The following is a 27954-nucleotide window of genomic DNA, read 5'->3' as shown; positions in this document are numbered from 1 at the left end:
GTACTTGTTGCAAAATGGCTTGGATCTCTTGTAATCTCCTAATCTGTCAGTGTTCTTTTATGTGAGTTCAAAAAATCTTGTCCATCTGAATTAGTGTAGGCTGGGGGCAGGAGCTTGCTCTAAGGGAGGTCTCTGGTGAGGAAATCTATCTCTGCTCAGGATGGGCAAAGCTGGTCGATTTTTTCCAGTGAATGTGTACAGTTGTTGAGTCGTTTAATCAACAATGACACAAAGTCCTTGCTCTGGAAGGAAGGACTGCCTCTAATCCCTGGTTTCTGTGAATATATAAACATTAACACCTTCATTGTGATCACTATGCCTGATGGCATGACCTAGTAAGAACTCAGTACTTTTGAACTTCAGAATGTTCCCTTTTGTATTAGCTCAGAGTAAGATTTAAATGTGAGGGGTTGCTAAACAAAGAAACAGATTTTAGAGCTGATTTTTTTCTCAAGACATCAAATCTGTTTCTTCCAAAATAACACTCATACTTCCCATAAGAATGGCAGCAATAAATATCTGGAGAATACAAGATGAAACAGCATCTAGACAGGAATTGCAGAAAACTCTTCTTGCAACCCTCTAAAGAAAATAGTTCCCTGAAATTAGTAAGAGAGGATTTCTATTAAAGTTTGATGCTTTTGCCATGAGCTGGAAGCTGTCACTGCAAATCAGAAGTTACCTACAAGGCAATGACTAGATAAATGAACAGGAGCCACTGCAGGCTTTATTGGTTTGGTGGATGGGTAGCAGTCAGCTAAGCAGTAGCCTCCCATCATACACAGTTCCACCAGGCATCTTTGCAAAGCTGCACCATAATATTTCACACACTCAAATCTCACATTTTTCCATGACTGAGGAGGGAGTTGGTCTTGTGTCCTCCCAATGCTTATGTAATAGACGTGGCTTTCCTGTGCCATCTTCACCAGGAGAAAGTATGATGCATAGCATCAAGGTTTGCCCTGGCTTGTGATAATCTGCCTGTTGCTCTCTTTTATAATTTTCTTTCCACCTCTCTTTGCCAGGAACATATGGTTCTGGGATTTCCCCTAAGAGCTGTAGCTGGTGAATCCTCTGTTCCCTCCCTTACCACAGTCTGGGCCAGTCGTCTGCCCCAAATTAGCAGACAAGCTGATTGGGTCTGGAGAAGAACTGCAGAAGAACTGCAGGAGAACATAGTAAGTGGGTAGTGGTGTATCACAAAGAGAATATAATATTGATAAATATATATTTTTCTTTTATCTATATTTTGTAAGTTTCTAAATCACGCTACTGTGAATAAAAACCATATACAGCTGCTGCTGAATAATCAAATACTGCTAGGATATGTACAGGGAGATGGATAATGAAAAGAATGATAATAGTCTTATAATTCAGCAGGATTGTCTGTGTCTGGATTGTTGCATTTAGTACAGAAGATGCCAGTTCAGACAGGATATTGCCTCATCAGAAGGACTGGAAGGCAGGTAAGGAGAACAGGGCTCAAGAACAGATTTCCCAAGAGACTGGAAAGATTGATTACTCTAAAGAGGAAGCTTGTAAAAAATGATAGGAGTATACACAGCAACTAAACAGTGGAGAAAGCAGAGGCAACAGAAACTTCTAATCCTGTAACACAAGAGCAAGAAGATCCTAATTGAAATTAGCAATTAATTACCTTAAAAATGATAGAATAAAATTAGCACAGTATGACATTGAATAACAAAGACTGTGAAAGCTGTAAAAAGGCTATATGAAAGAAATAGCTGAATGTGAAGAGGGACTGCATGTTTGAGATGGATTTTTCAATAATAAAACCTGGAGTTTAGGAGTCTTGTGATAAATGTTTGAAGACGGTTTCTATTCACTTACGTTGATCATAGGAGCACAGAATCATAGAACTGGCTGGGTTGGAAAGGACCTCAGAGATCATCAAGTCCAATCCTTGATCCACTACCACTGCAGTTCCCAGCCCATGGCACTGAGTGCCACATCCAGTCTCTTTTTAAATATCTCCAGGGATGGAGAATCCACCACTTCCCTGGGCAGCCCATTCCAATGTCTGATCACCCTCTCAGTAAAGAAATTCTTTCTAATGTCCAACCTAAACCTCCCCTGGCACAACTTGAGACCGTGCCCTCTTGTCTTGCTGAGAGTTGCCTGGGAAAAGAGACCAACCCCCCCCTGGCTACCCCCTCCTTTCAGGGAGTTGTAGAGAGTGATGAGGTCTCCCCTGAGCCTCCTCTTCTCCAGGCTGAACAGCCCCAGCTCCCTCAGCCTCTCCTCATAGGATCTGTGCTGGAGTCCCTTCACCAGCCTGGTTGCCCTCCTTTGGACAATTTTGATTTCCATCTCCCCACACAAAAGGTGCAAAGGTGAAAAACCAGACTGTCCTTTTGCAGCTAGAACTCTATTTTCCTTACAGGAGGATTCTCAAATATCTTCAGTGAATGGTTATACTCTGTGTAATACATCGAGTATCCTCCAAGAAGCAGTAAAGTACTTAGTGGTTTAATTTAGTCTTTTGCAAAGGATGATGCAGATGACTTACATCCAGAAATTTAAATGCTGAGAGAGAGCATAATCCTATGGATGTGGAAATGTGGGTTCTTTTCCCTGCAGTATTTCTTGGGCATCATTTGCTACTTGTTACACTGTATAGTTAACCAAGGGAAACATTTATATGAAAAATAAATTTAGCCAGTCCTGTCTTCTTCTATAACACTTTATCACTTGCAGACTTTTTTCATCCACACTCACGTCTCCTCTGAGGTTCTGTGCTGTTCTCTTACTGATGCCGTGGTATCATTGCAGGGCAGAATGAGAAAGGAGAGTAAAACTGGGAACATTCTTTCTGCTCCAGCATAGTAACATTTACGTGTTTTTCAAATTCCAGCTAGGGATGTAATTTTGTGCTTGGGATCAAATATCAATCTTTTTCCTGTAAATTAACTTTTATAATTTCTTAAAATGGTCAGGCTTTTAGCATATATATTGAAAATGGTTGTGTCCAGCTTTCACTTGATAAATTCAAAAGTGCAAACTTTTTTCTCTCTTGAGGAATGAGTTCATTTTTATGCAGAGTGAAGCTAGCATGGAATAAAAAATATCACTAACTCGGTTGATAGCCTATAGCAGGTTTTCTTGGAAAAAATGTGTTACGTTATCTTGGACAGACGTTGCTGCTGGGCATCTGGAAGCAGGCTAATGACCTGGTAGGTTCTTGTTCTTCACCTTTGCTATCTGGACAATTTAGAGGGGAGCTGGAGGGTTGCTTTCTGCTAGATATTTTTAGCATGGTTCCACCGAGTCACTTATTATGTAGCAGGCCTGTAGTTTAATCTAATGAGGATCTTTCTAATAACTTCCATTACTGAAATATTTGAATGTGGGAAGGTGGTGAAAGTAATTGGATTGCAATAATTAAATCATGCAGTGCGATTACCTTCCAAAGGTTCTGTGTTTATGCTTCCTGAATACAAACAGGAATTAGTCAGTACAAGAAGCACCAAAGCTGCATCTGTTCTGGAAGGAAGGAAGCTGGAGGAGTGCAGGTAGGGGGGTGTCTGTGAGTAAGAGAGGGGAGGGGATGAAGATCATTTTATAATCCCAAAGATCCATAAGGAAGACTGATGCACAGGTCTTGGGGAGAGAAGTAATGTTGAAACTTTGCTTGAAGGAAATCCTATTACTTGCTTAATAATTCCCAAAGCTGAAGTCTGATGCTCACTGAGAACTCCAGCCCTGCATTTACCTGCACTTGCAGATAAAATGGGCTTCCCTACAGCATTTATGCTGAATATGGCATAGTCCCTGCACTGCTGAGTCTGGTACATGATAAGCAGTACTGTTGTGGAGCTGCTGAAGACCTCAGGCAACTCAGATCTCTGTACCTTCTGCTAGTAACCACAAGGTAATAGGTTATAGAATATTTTTCTGTGGTTTTTGACAACTGGTTCATGTTTTTTTGGTGTCTCTTTACTCACCCAAAGTTTCAGCAGTGGAAACTGGTCACAATCTGATTTTGGTGTGGAGCTTGAACCAGGGAAGGGCATGTGCTGCTTCCAGGCATAGGTGCTTGTGTAACTGGAAAAATCACTGAAATGCCCTGTTTGTTGTACAGAAAACTGAAAAAATGGGTGGAAAATTTTTCACAGCTGAGCAGTAAAGCTGTCACATTGCTATCTTTTTTTTTTAAGTCATAAAAATCCATTTCTCTTGAGATTGTCACCTAGTATGGATCTTTGTTTTCTAGTTACTTCCCACAAAATACCAAACTATGTAAATACTATATAAACCAAAACTGTGTTAAATAAATAAAGTGATGCCTCTTTCTCTTAGGTTTAAGTTCCACTGGTGGTTTTAACAGTTTTTCCCTGACAAACCCATGCAATTCTATCACTGCATATAACCTACCAAAACTTTGACATTTTCCCTGTTATGCAATATGCATTTGCATTTCGTTTACAACAGCATGAATTAAATGGGGAAATATCTTACAAAGCATGGTCTGAGTTGTCATACTAGCTTTGTGAGAAAAAATCCTGCCTTTCAGTTTGCCTGCCTGCTTGCTTGTCATAGCAATGGTTTTTTTTCTGATGATACGTGGTAAACGTACAGTGCTTTAGATTTGCAGTTTTTTTCCCTAATGTACCTTTGCACAAACTTGGTTCCAAAACTTGTACTTCTAAGCAGAAAGGAGCTAACAAGATGCCCTGCAAGATCATTAACATCTGAGCTTACTTTGTATAACTCTTTAGTACTTTGTTCCCTGCCTTCACTGAAGATGTTGGCTCAAAGTGAGATCATTCATGATCAAAAGTTTTATATAATGTGTATATTTTAATTTTTGTGGGATCCAAGGTCTTGCTGGGGACCATGGCAAGAAACTATAGTAGTGACCCTTGAGAATGGATGAGGAAAGAGATATTCACTGGAGAGGATTATGGAGGAGAGCAAATAAGACAGTTTTGATTTAATAAGGAGAATCCTTAAAGGTAGCAAAAATCAGGTGCATTGGCACCAGCTGATGGTTAAATGGTCCATGAGTGATCCCCTTTGTGTGTTTCCCACTACCCTACTACCTGCACCAGGCTGTAGAGTTGCTCCTGGAGGGCCCTGCTCAGCATCAGATGGGTGCTTGCATTGCCAGTTCTGCATCTGGCAAGGTCGGTTTGTGGCAGGAGGAGAAACCAGAGTCTGGACTCCTATTGACCCCTGTCTGACGAGTGCTGAGTAGATCATTATCATGTAATAACTGTTGTAGTGATGAACCTTACCTAAAATATTCTCTGCTAGCCTGAACATGGACAAATTAGAAGCAGTGGGATTTTGTATCACCAGGTGGAACTGACAGTGGGTGTGCTCAGAGGTTCCAGGGCTCATTGGAATGCTCACCCTGGTACAGTCTGTTCCTGTGCTACTTCTACCAGATCCAGCTGTGTCCGTGCAGGTTTTGGCACAATCCCTTTGCTGTTGACATCTAGGACTGCATACAGCCATGGTTTCATTTAGTTCCCTTGCTGTGGTCAGGTTTCTTGGGTGCTTCTGGGCTTTGTGCACAAAGGTTGCTGAACTGGTGGCAATGGCTGTGACATTTTGGATACAACAGTATCCAAATTGAATCCAGATCTTACTGCTCCTATGGCTTTGTTGCAGGGTGTGGGACATACAGGATAAAGAGAGCAATTATTGCTCAAAAGGCTTTTATTTTGTAAGAAGCTGATGCTTGAGTTACAGACTGAATTTACAATGAAGATATTGTATTTTCTAGAAATACCCTTATGTAATCACTGTTAAGAGGGAACTTCTCCAAAACATCCCTGAAATAAAGCTCATTCTTCAAAACTCTTTATTTTTTCTGCCCCTGCATTGTCCCCCCATTTATGAGAAAGTGATAACTGAAAATTTCTGTACCAGGCACTCACTACAAATAGGAAAAAAGCTCCTTTCACACCTTATACTGGGTTTGATGCTTACCCTCTTCATCCCCCAGCAAGATAAAAGATAAAAACCCCTCACAATCGATGGTCAGTGGTATAAACAATAATAAAGAGTACGTTAAAGTGCCATTTGAAACAGTTTCCTGAAGCCCAAGAATATCTACAAAACATTGCAGTAAATTGTATGTGTTGAGAGTTACCTCTGCTCTATTTTGCTTCTACCATATGCCTGGGGCAGGAAGGCAATAATGTATTACAGAATCAAGTCTCAGGGAAGATAAATATTTAAGAAGGCAGGACTGAGGAAGGAGAACATTCACAAAGAGGAGAGGGTAACTGATCTAATGGATAGCTTTACTCACACTGTACAACTAGAACTGGAGGTTTTATGGGTATTCTGGAGACATTCAGTGGAATAGGGATAACTTGTTTCTCAAGGTAATGGTAGTGTTGGATCTCCCTACAATCTTGTGACAGTGTTAGATAGGTTTAGTATGTCTGTATTGTATGCAAGACCAGTATTTTTCTTTTCCCTTAGTTTTATGGAATGCACCAAAGAGAAAAGACAAAACCTTACCTTTGGGTAAGGCTCTGGGACTCAACTCTACAGCTCCAAGTGGCACCCCGTTTTCCAGCAGTGAGATGTCAAGAAGCTCAGGCCATAGTAGAGACCAAGTAGAGAATATTGAATACTGCCTGGCAGGATTTCATAGACTTCTGTAGAGCACACTGCAACATAAATGCACAAGCTAGGATTTGTATGAGCAAAATGTCTTTATCAAAGAGAAGATACCATAACTTCTACCCCTGATTGAATATATTGCTGTAGATGGTGAAGCACAGAGCTGCCCTGCTGAGGTGGACGTGCTGTTGTTTCATAGGCACCTCCATCAGTTGTAGATGCTCAGCTGAAGCCTTCCTCCTGCACATCTACACAGCCTACCTGTGCTTGAGACCTGTCAGTACAACCACAGCCACCTGGACTTGAGACACAGAGAGAGACAATTTCTTTTAAACTATACATTTTTCACATCCCCTTAATACATCAAGATGTAACCTGTCTTTTGCATGGCAGGATTATTTCTGTGTAGCCTGTCTCATTTAAAAATAAATCATCTCTGTTATGAAAAGACTAAAAGAATATCCATCGATTTGACATATTCTAAAAACCTTTCCAAGCCAATTCACTGGCAACAAAAAGGGACAACTCATTTCCATGGTGACACCAAATGAATCACTCTGGAGCAGTTGAAGAATGAATCCTGACCTGGGTGGGTGCTGTGTGTAAGCCCAGTAACTGTGAAATCAGCAAGTACCCTTCATGCTGTAGATCCATAAAAAAGCTTATTTTAATTCATGCTTGGGATTTTTTAATTCACATTCTTTAGAAGCTTCAGAAGCTCTGGGTTTAACTTGTAGTAGGTAGTATTTTGTTTAGAAGTACACAAAAATGTGCTGAACTGCAACTGAAAAAAAAGACACTCCTCCAAGAGCTTTTAGCTTCTCCCAAGTCCAGTTGCTAGGAGTTTTTTAGCCAGAATCTATTTTGAGAAAATTACCCAGAAAAGCTTAATGAACTCTGGTCAGTTTTTCTTCTTTCAATAAATTGCTTTATATGATCTAGAGACCTTAAGAGACTAAAATAATGAGTCATCATTTTCTGACATAAGGAAGAATTCTTATCCTTTTATACCAGCTTATACATAGATATTAGAATTACATTATAATGCTTAACATAACTTTGAAATGCTTGCTTCAAAGATATGCATAGTAATAGTCCTTAATTTTAAAATAACTCTTTTACAAAGTCGTTTGTTTTTCTTTATTTAAAATGATTTACTGTGGAGATAAGTATTTCTTTAATGAGGTACATGAACTGACTTGCTGGTTTTGTTTCCTTTCAAACATCTTAAAGTTAGAAAACATCCTTTCATATGCTTATCCTTTGAATGCTTTGTTTCTCATTCTGCATGAGTCATTGAATGAAAATATATTTGACTACATAATGAAGTGAGCATACTATGTGTCTGCAGAAGAGGCCTACACGAGTAAAAGTAGTTTCACTCTTAACAAGGAACCTCCACATATTTGGGGTTTTTATTAAACTTAAGCAGAAAATAGTTTTGTTTCAACAGCATTTTGCTAACAGTCTTAACTTTGACTTAACTGTCAAATTAATGAGTAAGTCTGTAGTGGGAGCAGTTTAAAAAACACCAAAGCCAATCCAAAGCATCCGAATTATGGCTGTTTGTGCAATTTTTTATTTCCTCTAGCTTTTGAAAAATCTTTTCTTGTACATAGTTCTTTTTTTAACAAGCTAAATATTCTGTACCATGTTGTACTGGATTTATTATTTGCCAGAACCCTGAAGTGGAGAGGAGAGGCAATCTTGTCAAAGCCTGGGATTTTTTAATTTGGGAGCACTGAATATATGGATTGGGATGATCAAGAAAGACAAGTCACAGAATATTGGTACACTTCCTCAGGTCCATTTCATATGGAGTTATTTCAGCTCCCTGTGATTAATCTCATTAATTTTTTGTGAGAGAGCCTCAATTAGAAAAAGGCTTCAGATTTTGGCCACACCGGGTGGATGATACTGAGGACTGAAATAGTAAATAGTTAATGCCCCAGATGGTACATCAGTCCAGATCCTCTGCTCAGAAAACAAGCAACAAGTGTCTCAAGTGTGCAAAGGGCATGAGTTTAGTGACAGGGTCCTGCCAGAATGGAGTGACTCTGGGAGAGCAAAACTCTGGGAGGGACTCCAGAGCAAAACCCTGGAGATTACTTTTGCTTTGAGATGCATTGAGTGGATCTTCCAGCAGAGAGGAAACCACTGCTGTGGTTTTTGGAGAGGCCTGGAGCACTGCATGGTTCCAGGTGCCTCTGTCTGACGACAGCATCTCCAAACTGATGGGCCAATGGAGGTCTGCCAGGCTGCCTGTTGCCTTGATCATCCCAGAACCTTAGCTGAGGTATTGAATGAACAGTGGTGTTCCAGTCCTTGGAAAAGGCCAAGACCAAAAAACCATATCAGTTTCCAAATGCTGTTGTGATGTGTTCAGTTGAGATGAGTACTGCAAGGAACCAAGGAATGAGATACCATCTGAGTTTTTACAGAGATTAATCTGAGGTTGATGTAAAAGACTGCTGTAGGAGTTTGCAGGGTTGTTTTTTTTTCACTCTAACCAAAATAATTTATTTTTGAAGAAGGTTTTGTGCATTCATCGTCACCACTTTTTGTTTTCATTTCACCATTACTTTTCCATTCTTCCTCATGTGTGTGTTGTGCTTTTTCTTTTGTAGAACAGTTCGTGTCTGGCTGAAGAGAGACAGTGGGCAGTACTGGCCCAGCATATACCATGCAATGCCATGTAAGTATAAAGAAATACTCACTATCTACTGTGATCTACTGTGTACTTGGAAAATGGCTTTTCTGATTTTGATGAAGCTTCATGTCTGTTAGCATTTGCAAGTTTACTACTCTGTATTACATATTGTTCTTGAACAATCCTCTTGGTTTCTGTTAAGCTTTACCAAGTTGCATGCTGATGTTTCTGAGAGTTATCAGAACTTCAACAGCAAAAGGACACAGAGAACTAGCAAGGGATGAGCATTTCATGCAAACATAGTTTAAAAAGTGTGGGAGCTCAAAATATAGTCTTGCATTCTGCCACTAATGGAGTCCATAAAGCCTTGTAAGTCTTCACTATAAATCACTCTGCCCTTCCTACTCCATGCACTCAGTCCATTAGGGTGCAATGGCATTTTTGGTAAGAACTTTATTTTATTTGGTAAGAACTTAATAGCCTGCAGGAGAGAGGGTACTAGACAGGGATGGTAGCTCTTCCATCGAAGAAGGAGAGTAATTTTACTTCTGCAATTAAAGGTGGAATACCAAGTCTCCTTGATGGATCCCTTCAGCTTGATCTGTTGTGTATCTCCTCACCTAAATAGGGTGTTCATGCTTTAGAAGAAGCTGCAGATGGATGCCCATTTTTCCAAGAGAGGGTTGAAATCACAGGCCTGGCTGTTTGTCATAACCCCTGTGGCTGAGTGCAGCAGGGGTATGAGGGTGTTTCTCAGTTATCTTAAGATGTGCTGGGTTACCCTGCCTTTGGGAAGCTTATGAAGCTGACCTTAAATCAGCAGACTGGGGAGCATTTGTCAGGTCCCATCAAGGTGTTCTTGCTCTCTAGAGAAAGAATTATTTTAAGCTAAGATAGCTAGATTTGTAAGAGACATCTGTGCCCATGACCTGTATAGTATATAATAGGTACACAAGTTTTAGTACCACAACAACATCAGCTTGGGAATAGCCATGGTGTTTGCTCTAAGAAAGCATTCATTTGGCAGAGAGAAGGATCTCTCTTCTTCCTTTGGGGATGGACTAGCTCATAAGAATACATCAGGCCTTAAAGGTACTTTCTGCTCAAGATTTTGCACAAAAAGGTACTGGAAACCAGCCAGTGATGTGACAGTCTTTGGATCAGGAGCAGTAGCCTGAATGCCCTTGACCTGCCCTAAGAGTTTTGGTTTTTTCCCCAAACTGTTACAAAATAGCTATTTTAGCAGCTTGGCAGTTATGCTTCTCTATTTCCATGTGATGCTTTTGCATAAGTTTGCCATTTAAAATCTTGTTAGGGCCTCCTCTGATCTTAGCAAGGTCTTATTGCCAGTAATAGAAATGATGCAGTAGACCCAGATCCATTTAAAGGAGACTATTTTAAAGCTCATTCATACATTTGATCACCTGACACTCCTCCTTCACTTAAAAGGCTGGTAAGCTTTGATCCATGAGATTAAAATTATGCTGGTGCTATTCACCCATTTCAAGAAGGATCAGGGATAAATAATACCTGGAGTAATTGCAGTATCATCCATGGCTTTAAGCTTGGAAGTTGTTGTAAGAGTTCTAAGTAAACTTCTGCACAAGTCTGCACTTGACTGGAAATGATCATTTTGTCTGGTTCCATGTGGATCACCTTTTTGGTGTTTCTCTGCCTTAGGTTCACATTGGCTTTTGGTTTATAGAGAACAACTGCCCAAAGGTTGTCTGTGTCAAAACATTGTAGGCACCATGGTGCACTTGTGCTGCTTAGCAAGCTGTGAGTGTCTGTCCCACCTGTGTTGTATCACCCACACCCTTTTATGGGTTGATATCAAGTACCCTTAATAACTAAGTTTGTGTCCTGGATACTCTGGGAGATGAGGAGTTGGGCCAAGTCAGCCATGTGATTTGGTCAAGATCTAAACTCGTGGACTGGAGCAAAGGATTTATTGTAGTGAGGATCAGTGAAGAGCCAAAAGTGAGGCAGAAGAAATACTGCCTGTCTTATGATGGTTTTCACAGGTAACATTTTGCTTTGAACCAGGAGGCTAAAATAGCTGCAAAGCAGAACATGCTCCTTTGGTCTTAAATCATGCCACTTTTAGTCAATGTAATGGAGGGTCCCTGAAACTTCAGGTACAAAGTTTGTATTTCCCTTCTCCTGCTGTCAGCCTCTAATAGAAGTGGCACACTGTTGAGAAATATGAAGGATGTAATTTGGCTTCTCCTTAATTAATTTCCCAAAGGCTAAGATCAGTGTGTATTTGCCCTGCATCTAAGATAAATGCTACAGCCAGACTTCTGCATCAGTAATATCCTGCCTGTCCTCTCTAGCAGTTCAGATCCATCTTTTTCCAGTCTAAAATCCAAATCATAGCTAGGTACTGAAGCAGAGGGCTTTCAGAATGCCGGGATTTTTTCCTGTTTACTTTAAAAGGATCTTAAACATCTCACAATTTTCAGAGTTTGGTTTGAGGGTTTTTTCTGGGTTTTTTCTTTTTCTTTCTTTCTTTTTTTTTTTTTTTTTTTTTTCCTCTCTCTCCTCCTCTTCTTAACTTTAGTCCTGAAATATCTGAATGTCATCTTATTTTCAGTAAAGCATAAGGTACTGCAGTCTTGTTATAACTGGCATCACTTGAAGTACAGTAGTGTAGCTAGTGTGGACATAATTTTAGTACTGACAATGGTTTTTTGAAGGGCAGCATGTATTACTGGAGAATCCCCCTAGGGAACAATTACAGCAAAATGAGTATCTTTACACATGGGTCTGGAATTTAGAAGTGACTTTTTTTGTTATCAACCTGTATCAAGAGGTTGCTTGCACCTTTTTTGTCTGAAGTGTTTGAGGCTACTTGGGGAAAGCATACTTTAAATAGCTACTTTACCTGAGAATTTTTTTTCTGTGAGCTGTTTGTTACCTTCAGAGTTACCAGTAGCTCTTTCAATGTGTGCACAATGTCTGACATTTGAAAGCTGATATATAGAATATGCTTGTTCTGGCATTAAGTGTGCCTTTAAAAGTATTTGATGTTTGTTCTGCTTAGGAATGCTTTTTTCCCCCACCTTTTTCCTACAAATGTCCCATTCTGTCACAGCCCTAGAAGACTCAATGTAATAGTAATGCACCAGCAACCCAAGGCATGATTCAGGTTTGCCTTTTCTGGGAGAGAGGTGTAGAAAAGAGCAATTTTGTCACTGTCAGTAGCTTCCCTAATTTTAAGTGTTTCCCTTATGGCAATTTTCTTGAACTGAAGTATTTTCTTTGATTTAATTCATTCAACCCTTCCAGATGAGAAATAAATCAAAGGTGCCTGCCTGGATATAGATCTGGTGTAGTCTTTATGCTTGCAGCTGGTTGTCTTTTAGGAAATGTTTCAAGGGGAAATCAATACTGAAGGTAGAACAAGTTCCTTTACACAGTCAACATAGATTCTCCTCTTCTTCACGTAGCTTTGCTGCCAACTAAACTATCAAGGAAGATTTGCTGAGCTACAGAGTGTTTAGTCCTAGGTGAGATGTTACACACATTGAAAATACACCATATATAGTGTACCACAAAAGAGAGGACTCCAAGCTTGTTAGCAACAAAACCACTGTAATCACAGTGGAGAGCAGAAACCAAGAGGGAAGGGGAAAGCAGAACTAAAAGCACATCTGACTGTACTCAACATTTATCACAAGAATATGGTTTAAAAACCACTCATCACTATTGAAGGAGTAAGAATACCTGTGCTTAGCTGCAGTTGGCAATTGCTGCTCAAAAAGGGTTACTGAAGGTTTCTTTTGGAACATCAGGACTCCCAGCTGCATGCTGCTGTATTGAGGGGTAAAAATGATTCCTGTCTTCTGAAACAGCTTCAGTTGCTCAGTTAAACTAAGCATAGCTCCTGAATTCTTGCAACAAAATGCTGGTTTCACTCTTGATGCCAGATCCTTGAAGGAGAGTGGTATGACTCACTTGTGTTCAATTTAAGAGTATATCCTTATGCTTAGTAGAGTCATATTGATCTAATAAAAACAATGGTTAGTTTTTTAAACAGTCTTTCCTTTTGGCCATCGTATGTGATAGTGTCATAGAATTAAGGACTCTTAGAGTCCTTAATATTGGCCAATATGTTGATTTCTACATGTTTGCTTCCTTACTGCAGGTATAGGATGCAGGCCTCTGCTTTAATAAAGTGTTTTCTTATATTGTTAGTAAAGTTCAGGCAAATGTAATAAACTAAGTTATACAGCTAAATAATCTCTCAGATTTACACTGAAATGTCAGGTGTCTCATATCAAAACACCACCACTGCTCTTGTGTGGCATGCCTATTTTCAGATAACTGTAAGAAAAAATGAAGATTCTGGAGCAAGAAGTTGCTGTTGTTCCATGTCTAATAGGGTAGGGTTGAATGACTTGCAAGAATGGGGGTTTTTTGTTTGTTTTTTTGAGGTTTTTAATTCTTGTCAGTTAGAAGGGACAAAATGCTGAACAGTATCATAAAGCATGTTAGCCATGTTTAGGCTTTCCAGAACTTCAAAAAAATGAGAATCTCAGTTTTGTTAACTTCATCAACATGTTCATTTTTTTCAGCTCCATGTTCATGCATGTCTTTTAACCCGGAAACCAGAAGGCTGTCCATAGGTCTAGACAATGGTACAATCTCAGTAAGTACATCCAAAGATTTCTAGTTGAAATGCTTCTTTTGAGAAGTATATGTGTGATGTTGTGGTGAGGATATTTTTGCTAGACTTTGGAAGAGAGACTTTTTCTTGCTAATGGAACTGAAGCTGTAGTGTAGAAAATGGCAGATTATTACAAATTTCATTCCTACCACCACAAAGAGATCGAGTGGGGTTTACAATATTTATTAGGCAACTCAACAAACTGTCAATTTGCATATCTCAAAAATATCAATGCATAAAACCAGCTGTTCTTTTAATACATTTAAATACCTTATCAATCATACCATACCAAACCAAAGTTTTCTGAAAGCAACCACTAGGAGGGGAAAAGTGGTCTTCTGAGGGGCAGAAGGTGGATTTCTGTTCCATATCTAGCTGCTTCTCCAAACTTCACCATTCAGATTTTTTCCCCTCACTTCCTTCAAAAGAGTTGCTCCTAACTGGAAGTGCTGTTGCTGAAAGATGTGGTTCTTTAACCTATAAGAGAGATCTCACTATGTGTAAAGGAAGCAGGGTATTAAAACAAGAATCTCTCTTGTAAATCTGGGGCAAAAAGTAGCAGTTGACTTTATTCATTGGATGTTTCTTGAGGGATGATGAGGAAAGTGTTATATTGCTTTGTGGGAGGGTCATGGGTTAGAGACATATTTTTCACCTATGTCTCATCATTAGACTCCTCTTCCAGTTTAAGATCACTTTACCATCATTTCAGATTTTCACTGCTGTTGTTTCTGCCTTAAGGGCATTATAACTGAATTAGTTTGCAGGTTGACACAAGGGCAGCTGTCTGCACTAAGGCTGAGATGGTATTTGAGAAAGGCTATGTGACCCTTTTAGCTGCTGCCTGTGAGCTGTATCAAAGATGTGAAGGTTTTGACCTATAAAGCTATTAATGGCTAGTAGATGACATTGGGGGTTTTTTGTGCCCACTGGAGATTTCTACTTTTGCATCTAGGAGATGGGACAGCTGCCAGAGAATTCCCTGAACTGCTGAAATTCCCTCCTTCCCACTAGCTGTAATTTGCCAGTCCTACTTTTGTTCTCACCAGGCCTTTGAGGAATTTGAAGGCAACTGTAAATAAGGCATTTAAATACTCTGGCATGATGGAAGAGATGTCTTCTTTGTCCTCAGGCATTTTTGCCTTGAAGAGTCAGAGTGTGCTGGAGTCTGAATGGAATCATAATATTTTCCATTTTGAAGCTAAAGAAGGTAAATGAGATATGTAGGTGTTAAACCAATGTGTGACTTTGGGTCACCATGGCCTGCCAACAGAAACATGATCCTGTTTCTTGCTAAGCTGGGCTTTTCTTTTCTATGTCTTCTGGATATAAGTACATAGGAAGGGTGAAGTCCCCTGTAGATGCAGGCAGTCATGTGGTAGAGGATTGTGCAGAAAATGCATTCACAAGCTTCCACAAATGAAGAAATATTTCCTTCTGGAGAAAACCTAAGGTTTTTAAGAGAAGCCCACAACTGTAATGTGCTACAGGAACTGGTGGAGATGGGAATGGAAGAAGAGCAAGGGGATCCCAGTATTCAAGTCCCAGCAATATTGGGGTGTTAGAGAAATTCCCCGGATACTTGAAAGTGGGTTACAAATCACCCTCTGGATTTTCATTCCTGGGAACAGCTGTGATGATCAGGTTATCACAGGAGTATGGGAGCAGGGCACACTGACCACAGAATAGAGAATTTACTGCAACAAGGTGACCTTAGTGCTCTTACTTTTAACTGTGTAGCCCTCAAATGAAAGCACAGATTATTTACTTGAGCAGCTTGAAATATTTAAGAAGTGGTCAGATGTTCTATGTTAACACTTCTGGTAATACTGAGCACCCTGGTGTATGCTGGGTACAGGACCAAAAAAAAAAAAAAAATCTAAAACTCATTCAACATCTTCACTTTGTGTAGGAAGGAAGGACTCCTGGCAAGGGCTCTAAGCTGCTAAAATACTCATGAAGGTGCCACACAATCTCAAACTAATATTTTTGCAGTGCAAGAAGATACTGGGTTTACTTTCAGTTGTATACTTACATAAAAAAGTGGCACTGCCATTTTTATTTTACATGAATTTTTTTTAAGCTGTATAGATTTTGGTTATAAGCCTGGTAATTCAGAAATGTGTATAGGATATTTTGTGAAGGATTGGCTTTAATGCTGTTGTCAGAGAAAGATGGTCCAGCAAAGCCCCCATGTTTCTTTGTGAAACAGGGTAACAATTTTTGCTTCTACAAAGGTGAAGGGATTGTTTTCAGCCTTTTGTAATTTCTCAACATGAAGGCTGCACAAATGTGTGGAGCACAGTAGAACATTCTCTTGAGCAAAAGATTGTCTAACATCTTGCTTGAGGAGTAGTGCGACATAAATTTAAAAAAAACAAAAACAAAAAAACCCAAAAAAGCAAGCTATGATCTTTTTTACACTTTGCTAGCCTTTTGCTTCGGGAGAAAATGCATTTTTGTTATTTTATGTCTTAGGGGTTGCCTGAGGTCCCTTTTGTAAGCCAAAAGCCTTTATCGTGGTCATAATCCTTGCTCTGAAGTGGAGAAAAACATAATTTAATGGGTGAAAGTCTCTCAAGATACAAGAAGTAACAGAGGAAAGGTCTGTTATCTGCAATAGACAGGAGACTTCCACAGCCAAGATGAGACTTCTCACCTGAGTTCATCCATCTGAAAGTTAGCTTCCTAGATGAAGTTAATCATTAGGTTCTGGAGCCAGTTGAGGAAAGGTGAGTTGCCTTTGGACATAAGCATGTTACTTAACCTAGAAACTGGTTTAGAAATCTCTCTCCCCATTCCTGGGGAGATTTAAATGAGAGATGTAGCTTTTAGGTAGCTGAGACTGAATTAAATTGATCTTTTTTGCTGATGATACTTGGGTCAGGATGGAGCTGTTACAGACTTAGAGCAGAGCCACAAGGCAAACAGGGCACCAGAAAAAAAGAAGTCCAAATTCTTCCTTGGGAATGGTACTTATTAAGATAGATTTATCTTCCACAAGATTTGATCTTGCAGGTGTCTACAGGTTTTGCCATAAAAACCACTTGGAATACCTGAGACTGAGTCAGACTCCACTTGCTGTTGTGCACCCTTCTCCTCCACCTCTGTGGGAAGTTTACTGTTCTTTCCTTCAAGAAAACTACATGTCCTCTCCTAGTTTTTTTACTTTATAAAGTGAAAAGGCTGTGATCATTTTATAGAGCTTTCTTTGCAACAGACATAGATGTAGGGTCTGACAGTAGTTTTAAGAGTTCATTCTCTTCCATTTCTAAAGCAGATTTATTGTTCTCTGAGACATGAGAGTGCTGCCACTCACTTGTGTTAATAGGACAGAGTCAAGTTTTTAAAGAGATCCCCAATGTGCCATCAAAATGGCATCCTCTATCAGAGAACAAATAGTAAATTGCCTGGGGTGGGAACTAGGTTGTGAATGGGTAGCAGATAATATATAAAGATTATTAACTCTTAGAAATTGATTCTGTTGCCTACACAGAGGTCTCTGGTGCTTTTTGGGGATACATCAGCTGGCATCTACTGGCAGCTCTGGAAAGGCATGGGTCTTACTAAACCCTGGGTTATGTCAGCCAGCCCCTTGGCCAAGGACTCTGAAACAGCACATATATAAGCATGGATTTTCTTTGCCTTAGGAAGAGTAATTTGAAACAAGTTCACAGAAATCACAGAGTGTTAGGGGTTGGAAAGGACCTTGAGAGATCATTGAGTCCAAACCCCCTGCCAGAGCAGGACCACCAAGTGTAGGTCACACAGGGATGTGTCCAGGTGGGGTTTGAATGTCTCCAGGGAAGGAGACTTCACAACTTCCCTGGGCAGCCTGTGCCAGTGCTCTGTCACCCTCACAGTGACAAAGCTTTTTCTTATGTTTACAGGGAACCTCCTATGCTCCAATTTACACCCATTACCCCTTGTCCTATCGCTGGTCATCACTGAGAAGATGCTGATAATCTTTCTAGGGAGAGGATTTACAGAGGTTTTAGGCTCAAGAAAAGTTTGTAGTGGGTGTATATGTCTCCATACATGCTCCATGAAGACATAGTAGGTTCTCTGTGTAACAGTGAGCACTAGATTGGATGATATTTTCAGATGCTCAAGATTTCTCCTTTCTGCATTACGTAAGCTTTCGTGGCATCAAGTTACTGTTGTAATAATAACCTTGCCAGGAGTGATCCCTAACATTCTCAGGATGGCAGAAAAAATCATAAAGTAGCTCCAAAAAAATCCCTGAAGAGCAAAGGGCAATCTTGCCAGAAAAAAAAACCCACAAAACTTCTAATCCCTGCAAGGAGGGGTTTTGGCTTTGCCAACTTGTGTGCTCTGATAAATCTTATCATCTTCTGAGCAAAAGGGCTCACACAGGACTTGGAAATCTTTCTGTGTTCTCTCAACAAGCACCAACTGAGCTGTGTGGGTGACCTCAGCCTTTTTAGCTCATTAAGAAGAATCAAAAAGCTGCCTAATGAGAACTGAGCGTCAGTAGCTCTGAGAGGAGCAAAACATCTACGTAAGGAAGGATGAAAAAGCAGTTTCTGCTGGTGCAATGTTGAAGAGATGTTGTCGGTGTTTTTCTAGTGCAGATGACACAAAGTGTGTGCAATAGGGCATGAATTTCTTGAGCAAGGTGCCCTGTGCTAAAATACCTGCCTATTGATGCAACTGATGCATTTGGCCTTGAGAGGGAGAGTGCAATGGAACAACATGTGATAGTGTACAGGGGAGCAGGAGGTAAAAGACCCAAAGAAAGATAAGAAGGCACAAAACAAGAAAATGCATTGCAAATTACCATGTAATGCTTTCAAAGGAGAAAATGAGAAGCAAGAAGCTTTCAGGAGAAAAAAAAATAAAAAAAAAAAAAATAAAATTCTATCCAGTATTCAAGTTAATGAAACTGTTTATTTTGTACTGCATTTATCTCTTTGGATGGAATAATACATTAATAGTACATAGCTGTGGTTTGTATAAAAGCACACAGAGCTAATCAATACGTGGGTAAACCTTACAAATCAAACACTGCTTCCTGTGTTGGATTCACAGTACTGTAACAGAGAGGCTCAAAAGCCTTTTCAGTCTCTCACTGAAACTGTGGGACTGTCCGGATCATGGAGCAGAGTGGCCAAGGGAAAAATGCAGAGAAGAAGGAGAATTCAAACCACTCTTTTCAGCCCACCCAAAGTCACCAGCATCTGTGTGCTGCCACATCAGTGAAAGCTGGGGCCAGAACAGCCAAATTGTTGGGAAGGGCAGACACACTCTCCCACCAAGTGTTGCAGCAACTGAAGCTGTTGCCCTTTAGGTAACAGTAGCAGAAAGTTTGCATTCTTAGCAAAGGGTCTTGCTTTGTAGTAAAGCATTTCATGTGGTGGTTTAGCATTCTTCAGGCAGTGGTTAATGAAACCATTTCCCCTGGAAGTATAGGTATAGCTCAGGTATAGCAGATTTTTAACTTTCTGTGGTTTACAGAGTTAAGGTGACCCTGTTACAGAAATCCACCTGACTTAATTGATTTGTTACTGCTGTTTAAATAACACTCCCCACTGCAGTCCTCAGCTACCAGGGGAATGCTAATGGAACGTGGAGCAGGCCAAGGAAAGTAAGATGAAGTAGATCAATTAAAGAGAACATGTTTATAACTAACTTACAAGCAGAAACCTAGAAACACCAAACTATGCAGCTGTCTCAACTCACTTGTGGTTGTTTTTCTGGAAGCTGGGATATGCAGTTATTCCACAGGGGAGTACTGTAGCCTCTCCACCTTGGTGCCAAGCAGTAGATGTGAAGTGTTAGGGTAGTCCTGGTGCTGGAAAGCTATTGCAGATTACCCATAGAAAATGCAGAGTGACTTTGTTTATTTAATTCCAGTTTGGAAACTGTGGGTAAATAAATACTGGCTTTTCAGTGGTTAGAACAATTTTTTGGCCCTAATATTTGGTTTGCCTTAAATATAATCTGTAGGTTCCTGAAGTGAAGTCCACTGCATCTGCATGTTGCACAGTTCTTTTGTTAGTATTTATTCATGAGGATGTCACAGCTGTATGCTTTGAAATTTAACTTATCTTGTGTTTATAAAGCTTCTTGTATTTTTGCCTGATTTCTGGATTAGATGAGTTAAGTTTTACTTCTTCTGTCCACAAGGTAGATTAATTCTGGGAGTTTCTGTATGGTTTGCTATAGAACATTAAAAATTATGTGTGTTCTACACTCCTTGCTTTTTCTTTGTGTGTTTCTGAGTGTGTGGTGTTCGTGTATAGATACCTGACAGCAGTTTGAAGGGTAATTCATGTGGTGAGGCTGCAAGGTCACCCTTTGCCTGGGTGTTTCCTCCAGAAAGATGTTGCAGGAGTTTTGTTGTGGCCACTCCATTTCCTTTGCTTTGAGCAACCTTTCCTCTTCAAAACAAACCACAGGGACATCCAGGTGCTCAGTCAGTTAACCCACAGGAGGTTTTTCAAGGAGCTGAGGCTTCTGTGCTGACTGTTAGCTGCTGTTTTCATCATTTCCTCACTCAGAAGCCATTACAGGTGGTGAGGCAGGAGCCCCAGGGCAGCAGAGCTGCAGATCCAGTCCCCATCAGTGTTCTCTTCCCTGGCCACAGGAGCCAGCCTGGCTGGGGCACTCCATGTAGCTCTCCCCATGGGGTTTAGCACCCATGCTAAGCCACCCAGCATCCCAAGCACAACTGCTTATTTAGCCACAATAGCAAAGCAAGAGAGTCTGCTTCTGAAATACCAGAATAAATATTATCCAACAGTGGGTTAAAATCAAGGAGGGGCAAAGTCTGTCTGAGGTGCCGAGAGGCTCTTGAACAGAAACTTGAAGTGTATTCCCATCATGGATTTATGCTACCTAGTTTGGACTGGCCAACTTGAAGGGGCTCTAACATATCTATACTGGGTTTCCTGGGTGCTCAGGTTGGGGTGGATATTCAGGGATACATCCTTATACACACATGCACAGTGCTGTACACATTCGGGTACCTGCCCAGGCAGTCCTGAGCAACAGTAGTTTGCCACATGCCAGATCTCAGGTCTCTCATTTTGTGGTGCCTCAGCTCAGAGCCAGCTGTTTCTGTCAGTTCTTTTGACTTGTTTTTCAATAATCCCTCTTTTATCTCCACCATTCTGTTCAGAAGCACTCGTGATGTTGTTCCTTAGGCAGCTTTAAAAAGTGAAATAATTTAGGTTTTTTAGATAGAGGTTCTTGAAATTAGCAAAAGTGAAAACACTCCCAAACACTTTATATCTCTAAGCATTGTTTCTTTTGTTTTTTTTTCTTTTCCCCTCCCTTAGGAATTCATTTTATCTGAAGATTACAACAAGATGACACTAGTGAAAAGTTACCAGGGTAAGATCGGTGTTAATTAGTCGGTATTGTCATTAATTTTTGTTAATGTTCTCTTGAGTAGTGTGAATGGTAAGGAATCTCCTTTACAGTGATTTATTTGGGTTCTTAAACTACTGTAAATGGTGGTTTTATCAATAGATCAATAATGTGCTTTGTTCTGAGATTACAAGACTTTTAAAGAGCTGTTTCATGTTCTGTTTTGCCTTTAAAATGTTCCTTTAGACAGCAAACTGTCCAAAACCCAGACTGTGTTTGGGGAAGAAGAGTATTAATTTTTAATCTTTAGTAATCCCCTGTATGAAATGAAATTATTTAGGAAGCCAACCTGTTCTTTAGGGCTCTGAGGCATTTGGGGTTTTTTTTTAGTCTGGCTATATTTCAATAATTGTTGGTTTCAGTAATCTCAAAATTATCACTGAACACTTGTCATAATGAAAGGTCAAGAAATACTAATCCACACCTCTCCTAATTATATCCTGGTATTCACTAATATGGTCTTTTAAGAAACCTAGCTATTTATTCTTGTCAGACTTCTAAAGGACACTCCACCTGGGTCGGGTATTCTTATGAAAGTAATAAATACATGCAATAATTTATTTTTATTCTCTTTTGCTGTTAGACTAATAGGTGGCATGGTATTATATGGTCCCATTTTGTTATATGCTAAGCATTGCATTTCTGTATAGAAGCCTCTGACATTTTGGCTTGAGATTTCTCACATAAGTTTTAAACTATGTATTAACTCATATATTTTGAGCTTTATACTTAGAAAGGTTGAGACATTAATTTAAATCTCTCAGTAGAGGCTCTGGGGATTGCTTTGTAACATTTAGATTTTAAGGTACAAGGAGAATCTTGATTTTTGCAGAACATGGCTAACAGTCATCAACATTTGAGTGTTTTACTTCATTTCTCTCATGAATGCCTGGTGTGTTGTAAAGTTAAGCTAGAATGTCTGCATTTTTCCTTAGCTTATAAAACCTGAAGAAAAATATCCAGTGAAGATAATATATATATATATATAGGATTCTTATAAAAGACTGTACAATCTGACTGTACAAGTCTTTAGTATCCAAATTTGTGATTGCTCCACAATCACCAGTTTGGCATAGCTGGGTTTCATATTTAAGTGTTGTTGCACTGAAAAGTCTTAATGACTGTTCTGCAGCCCTCTTTATTATTAGCTTATCTATTTGCATGCTCGGATTCAATCCTGCAGAGTAATCAGAGCATAGGAAAGGTGAGCTGAAGTATTTCTTCTGATGTTCTGCATATGCAGAACAACACACACACGAGACCACTTTTCTTGCCAAGTTCATCAGGGAGAAGGCTGAAAATCTTGGAAGGGGGGAAGATGTGTCTTGGCAGTGTGGCAAAACAGCCAATTGACTTTGGCAGCCCACCCCAGGCCTGGGGAGCACCTCTCATAAAATTAAAAAAAAAAAAAAATAAGGAAAATGAAGGCTGTTCTCATGATCTACTGCAACGTGCCAGATATGCTGCTCCTGCAGAGCATTGGAGGAGGCCTTTGGATAGGAAGATGCCTTTGGAGAACCTCTGTGGGTTATCCTGTGGGAGTTCAGATGGCATCCCTCAAAGTTTGGACAACAGAGGACGGTAATGAGGGTCCATAAGCATCCATAGAGAGAGGCAATACAACTGATCACATTCCCAACTGGAGTAACCTCATTCCTAGACTGCCTGTCTCAGCATGGGAATGATTTTGATCAGTTCTGGTCATTTTGTGCCAGAACTCTCAGGCATTGTGTTAGAAAATTATATCTGAATGTTGTGAACTTTATTTTAAGGCAAGAGAAGCAATGCTTGTGCCCAGAATATGCATAATTTCAGTTCTAGCCCAGACCATGGTGATCATCTTCAGGCACTTAAATCAGTGCATGTGACACCTGCTGCATCCTTCAGGGGCACAGAGTCCTTGCCCAACTTTCCTACTTTGCTTCCAGAGTTTGATGTTTGGATTTCATTGCTCAAGCTGATGAAAAATGTATTCCCCTAGTTTAAAAAATAGTGGCAGTGTGTAACTGACCTCCTAGTTTTAGGAGTGGTGAGCCCAGGCTGCTGGGATCCCTCACATTCATGGAGGAGGATGTCTACATACTAATCTCCTCTATGCAAGGGTTACAGAAGCATTAGGGTTGGTCTTCTGCTTCCTGCACATTGCCAGCTGTGTGGGCAAAAGTTTGGTTTTGGAAAAATATACTCCCAGATACTGTTGGAGGTGTTTCTCCCTCCCCTGCTGGCTTGGGAAAGCCAGACTGCTGTTAGTCCTTCAAATGAAGATGGCAACCAGAGATGGGGGGGAAATGGGTCCCAATTCACTGGTACAGGCAGAACAAGAATCTGTGAAGGGCCAGTAGAAAACTTTCCCTGGAACAGTGATCAACACCTTCCCCAACCCAGCCAGACAGGGCCTGGGGATGGAGGAGAGCATGAAGACACACTCTGCCCATCTCAGCAGTAGTGCAGGCACCCCACACAGAGCCACACACCCCTCTGGGCCTCTCCCCTGTCCAGACCAGCAATGAAATGGCAATGAGTAGGTTACAGCAACCCAGGGACTATCTCTCCTTGCTTCAGCTCCACTGGAAAGTGTCATTCAAAGTCCCAAGGGACAGCTGAAGAGAGCAAGTTTTTGACAGTGTAAGGGAGTTAAAACAAAGCAGATACTCCCCACTGTCTGCAGCACACACCAGTGACCAGAGACTGCAGCACAGTGCCTCCCAGCACTCCCATCCATAGAGACATGCTCCCTGGTTGTCCATTCCTCCTGGGTGTTGGTAGGGGGGCACAGCATCCCCTCTGCCACTTTCCTGAGCTCGGCTGGACCTGTAGGGGAGGTCTGAGATCCTGGGGAAGCATCGTGCAAGAGAGATGCTCCAGGACCTGCTGTTACTCACAGCCTCCTGCAGCTTCACTGGGCTCTGCATCAGGAGGTGCTTCTGTGCTTCTCACAGTTGCCTCCATCCAGGACATTGGATCTGGGCTTACAAGGGACATCACTGGCACCAGAGTCCAACAGCACTGCCAGGACACAGCAAGGTGGGAAGGGCCCTGTGTTCATTATGCTCTCTGGGAGAATATGCAAAGGAAGGTAACTTTATCCTTTGGGTAGGTATGTCATGATCCAGCAGAGATGAACCTTCCTCATCTGGTCTGGGGTGACTCCCCTCTATAGTCTCATGCCTGTAGGACACCTTCCTGACAGGGCTCTGCCTAGGTATAGGGGTTGGTGTAAGCATCTCAACAAAGATTTTGGGCAAGGAATACATAATTTAAAAGGACCATATAGTTTTGCTGTGTATGGTGGCCTTCTAGTGGTTCATTTTGTTTGCTAAAAACCTTACTTTTAAAAGTGTTGGGTGTTTAGTTTTGTTTAAAATCTTCAAGTAAGCTCTTTATATTCTTTAAAGATGTTTTAAGGGGAGTAAATAATTTTATTTAGTCCACCAAGAAGCTTTAACTTAGCCATGTTGACTGGTTTTGCTTGTGTTAGCTTTGTAAATGTTCAGCACCTTGCCCAGCAACTGGCTATTGATCATGTCCTACCAAGTATCATTATAAGTAGCTGAAGCTGCTGTAGTGATTAAAGAACACTAATTTCATCCTGAAAGGCCACGAATATGCCTGCCAAATGGTCTTCTAGTGACAGAGGATGCAGCATAGGTTGCATTTTGGTCTTGGCAGGGGTCTGTGGCCAGATCCAGTGCTGTATGGAGGCCCAGCATGAGCAGCAGAGGTGGCATGCTGTGCTCTAACTGTGGATAGAGTTGCAAAATGTTCCTTTTCTGGAAAGGGATCAACCTACAGAGGCTGGGGATCACACTGCAGAGGTTGGGGATGTGATACACTGTTAGTCAGAACTCCAGGTTGGGTCACGGGGCATCAGCCTCCTACAAGCACTTACTCTTTCCCTTGACATACAAGCTCCTAGAAGTTTGTATATGAGCTCATCAGGTGCTTGTAGCACTGTGCATCCCATCATGGCCCTTTCTGCTCTGCACCACTCCACCAGGTACTGCAGGTGGGGAGACCAACAGGTAGGTAAAGACACTCCTGGGGTCACTGAATTTCTTGCCAGAGAAAAAATCTGGAGGGTGGAGGGAAGAGAAGATCAGCTTGGAAGAGGTCAAGGGACTCCTGGGTGTTCCTCTCCCTCTATCTTGATTGCAAACATGGAGTTTAAGAGGGTATGGAAACAAGAGCCAAAGTCTGAGCTCTTCTAAGGGCAGGGGTGAATGCATCTGGACACAGTTCAAGTCTGATGCTGTAAACTAGTCCAGCTGCCAAATCAGAGTTATGATAACTTGTGTCAATGCATCTATTGACTTTTCTCCTCAGGGAATCTGGATTTAAAAAGCAGTATGGGTCAGGGGCAGATGTTGGCCTGTTCTTTGCTACAACTGGTTCCCCCTCATAGGATTTGAACACCACTCTCATCTGAGCTGTGTGTTTGTGTAGGGCAGACAGCAATATTCCCAGACCATTCTGAGGAATTTCTCTAAGTTTCAAACAGCGGTCTTGGGCTGGTTTTTAAGCTTACAAAGATACTTAATCTTTCCAGTGTGTCAGCTTTAATATAAACAAATACAAGCAGGCTCTTTTGTGAAACACATGTTGCTGGGTCTCAGAACAGTAACAAACCAGTAGAGCCATGGATTGAGGAGTAAGACATTTGCTGCTATGTTACAGATGGGAATAATTCTGCAAGTCTTTCCAGCTGCTTGTTTTATTAAAAAGCTGGCTCAGTCAGCACTCCATGACCAAGACCACTGGTCATTCATACAAAACAATGTCTGCACAAGCCTGGGTTCCCTCTCTTTAATGAATAGTTTTTGATTGCTTAATTTAGATAGCAGTAGAAATTTATTCCTTCAGCTTTTTTATTCCTCTTGCACAGCTGTGTTTTTTTATGATTTTTATTTTCAGTTGGGGTGGTATTCTATTTTATTGCCATTTCCTTATTAGCTGGTTTACATGTGATGTTAAAACTTCCTTTTGGTGCATTGTTCTGCTGGGGTACCACAGTCAGCAGCCTTGATCCACCAGACCTCACAGCCAGAGGAGCAGCAGTGGAGGCATCTGCACTGCTGTCATAAAACCAGCTCAAAAGGGTTTTACATAGAGCCCAGAGTGCTTTCCATAATGAGAGCTTTGTTGGTGATGATACGAGGAAGAAGATGAATGGCTGCAATAGGCATGGAAGGAATTAAGTCTTGCTTCTGCTCTTTCTGATGCAAACACTGCACATGCAGAGCAGGGACCTTACAAGCTTGCATGGTACCTCATGTCAACAGGATTATTTAACACAGCTTCTTCTCTAGGGGAGGGAGAACGGGTGAGTAGGGAGCGGAGGAATGGGGTGCAGTTGGTATCTGCATCAGTGTTTTGCCCTCATGTTGTTCTCTACAATTATAGGTCTCTCTGCTTAATTTTCAGCTCATCAAAGCAGAGTTATGATGATTCTGTTTGTCCTGGAGATGGAGTGGGTGTTAAGCACTGGGCAAGACAAACACTTCACGTGGCACTGTTCGGAGAGCGGGCAGCGGCTTGGAGGCTACCGCACCAGCGCAGGCGCCTGTGGCCTGCAGTATCCTTTGCTGAGCTCTCAGGTTTATTTCTGCTCTTTGGCACTTAAACAGCCCCTTTCCTTTGTTGTTCTAGTTCCATGCCCCATATAGGTTCAGTGCTTTGTTGCGAGAAACCATTACTTTAAGACAATTTTAAAAACTGTCTCTTCTCCTTGCTTTGTCTCCTTAATGCATGATGGCATATGTAGGTCTGAGCATTTCTGAGCAAAACAATGGGTAATCTGTAACCTATCTGGGTCTGCTTTTGTAGTACATCTGAACAGGGCCTTCATTTAAACATGCAGCTCATGCTTTCTTCTTGGAATTACCAGTAGCAAAGTAGGTCGGTTATCAGGTCAGCAGGCCTGCATGTGTGCATGGTAAAAATTAAATTACTTTAATATAAAAAAATGAGTGCTTGTCCTTCACTCTGGAACAGCCAAGTGTGTGTTGGGAATTTGGGGTAACTAAGGAGTGAATGGCTCTCAAGAAATGGCACTCAAGTGGCTTATTCACCTAGAGCTGCCCCAGCTGCCTGACAATAAAAGAAATAATAATTCAGCTTTATTGCAAATGAAAAGGGAAGTGGAAAAGTATGAGCTCTTAAGCTGAAACCAGGGGTTAGCATAAACAGACCTTTTAGTGCCCCATGGTGTATGTGATGCAGATGATGTGTGCTTTGCTAGTTCATGGGAAGTGAGACTGACTCTAAATGATAGTCTGAGCATGGCCTTGCTTTATATTATGTGAATATTCAGCCCATATAAATGGCATAAAGAAACCTTAATTTTTAATTGCACTATAAGTGCTTCCGGTATTTCCTAAACCGCTCTAGAGAATGGTCCATTTTGACTAATTCAGAAGGATACTTTAATTCAGGCCATCAGGTCATTCTGGTGGATGTTAGAGAAAGGTAAAATTGTTCACAAATACTGCAAAAAGCTTGGCAGAACCAGGAAGGTTGTTTTGGTTTGGTTCAGTTTGGCTTTTTGTTTTGTTTTGTTTTTAGCCAATGCCCTGTGTGCATAAAATCAGTGACAAGCAGTTGCTCTTTAAACATCCAGTACAGATTCGATGTGGAA

The 27954-nt window shown here is 40.9% G+C and overlaps 1 protein-coding gene across 1 annotated transcript in view; it reads left to right on the top strand.

The window, feature by feature from the left end:
* The window catches only part of WDFY2 (WD repeat and FYVE domain containing 2), a 61130-nt gene that overhangs the window by 21024 nt on the left and 12152 nt on the right, over window positions 1–27954 (top strand). Inside the window, exons 2-5 of the mRNA XM_071738656.1 lie at window positions 9231–9298; window positions 13834–13907; window positions 21230–21284; window positions 26742–26892. Coding sequence (XP_071594757.1) covers window positions 9231–9298; window positions 13834–13907; window positions 21230–21284; window positions 26742–26892 — 348 coding nt within the window. The remainder of the gene's footprint in view (window positions 1–9230; window positions 9299–13833; window positions 13908–21229; window positions 21285–26741; window positions 26893–27954) is intronic.

The sequence above is a fragment of the Heliangelus exortis genome, chromosome 1 (assembly GCF_036169615.1).
Source record: "Heliangelus exortis chromosome 1, bHelExo1.hap1, whole genome shotgun sequence".
Lineage (NCBI taxonomy): Eukaryota > Metazoa > Chordata > Aves > Apodiformes > Trochilidae > Heliangelus > Heliangelus exortis.
The sequence above is the reverse complement of the archived record's forward strand: the minus strand, read 5'-3'. Positions and strand labels throughout refer to the sequence as shown.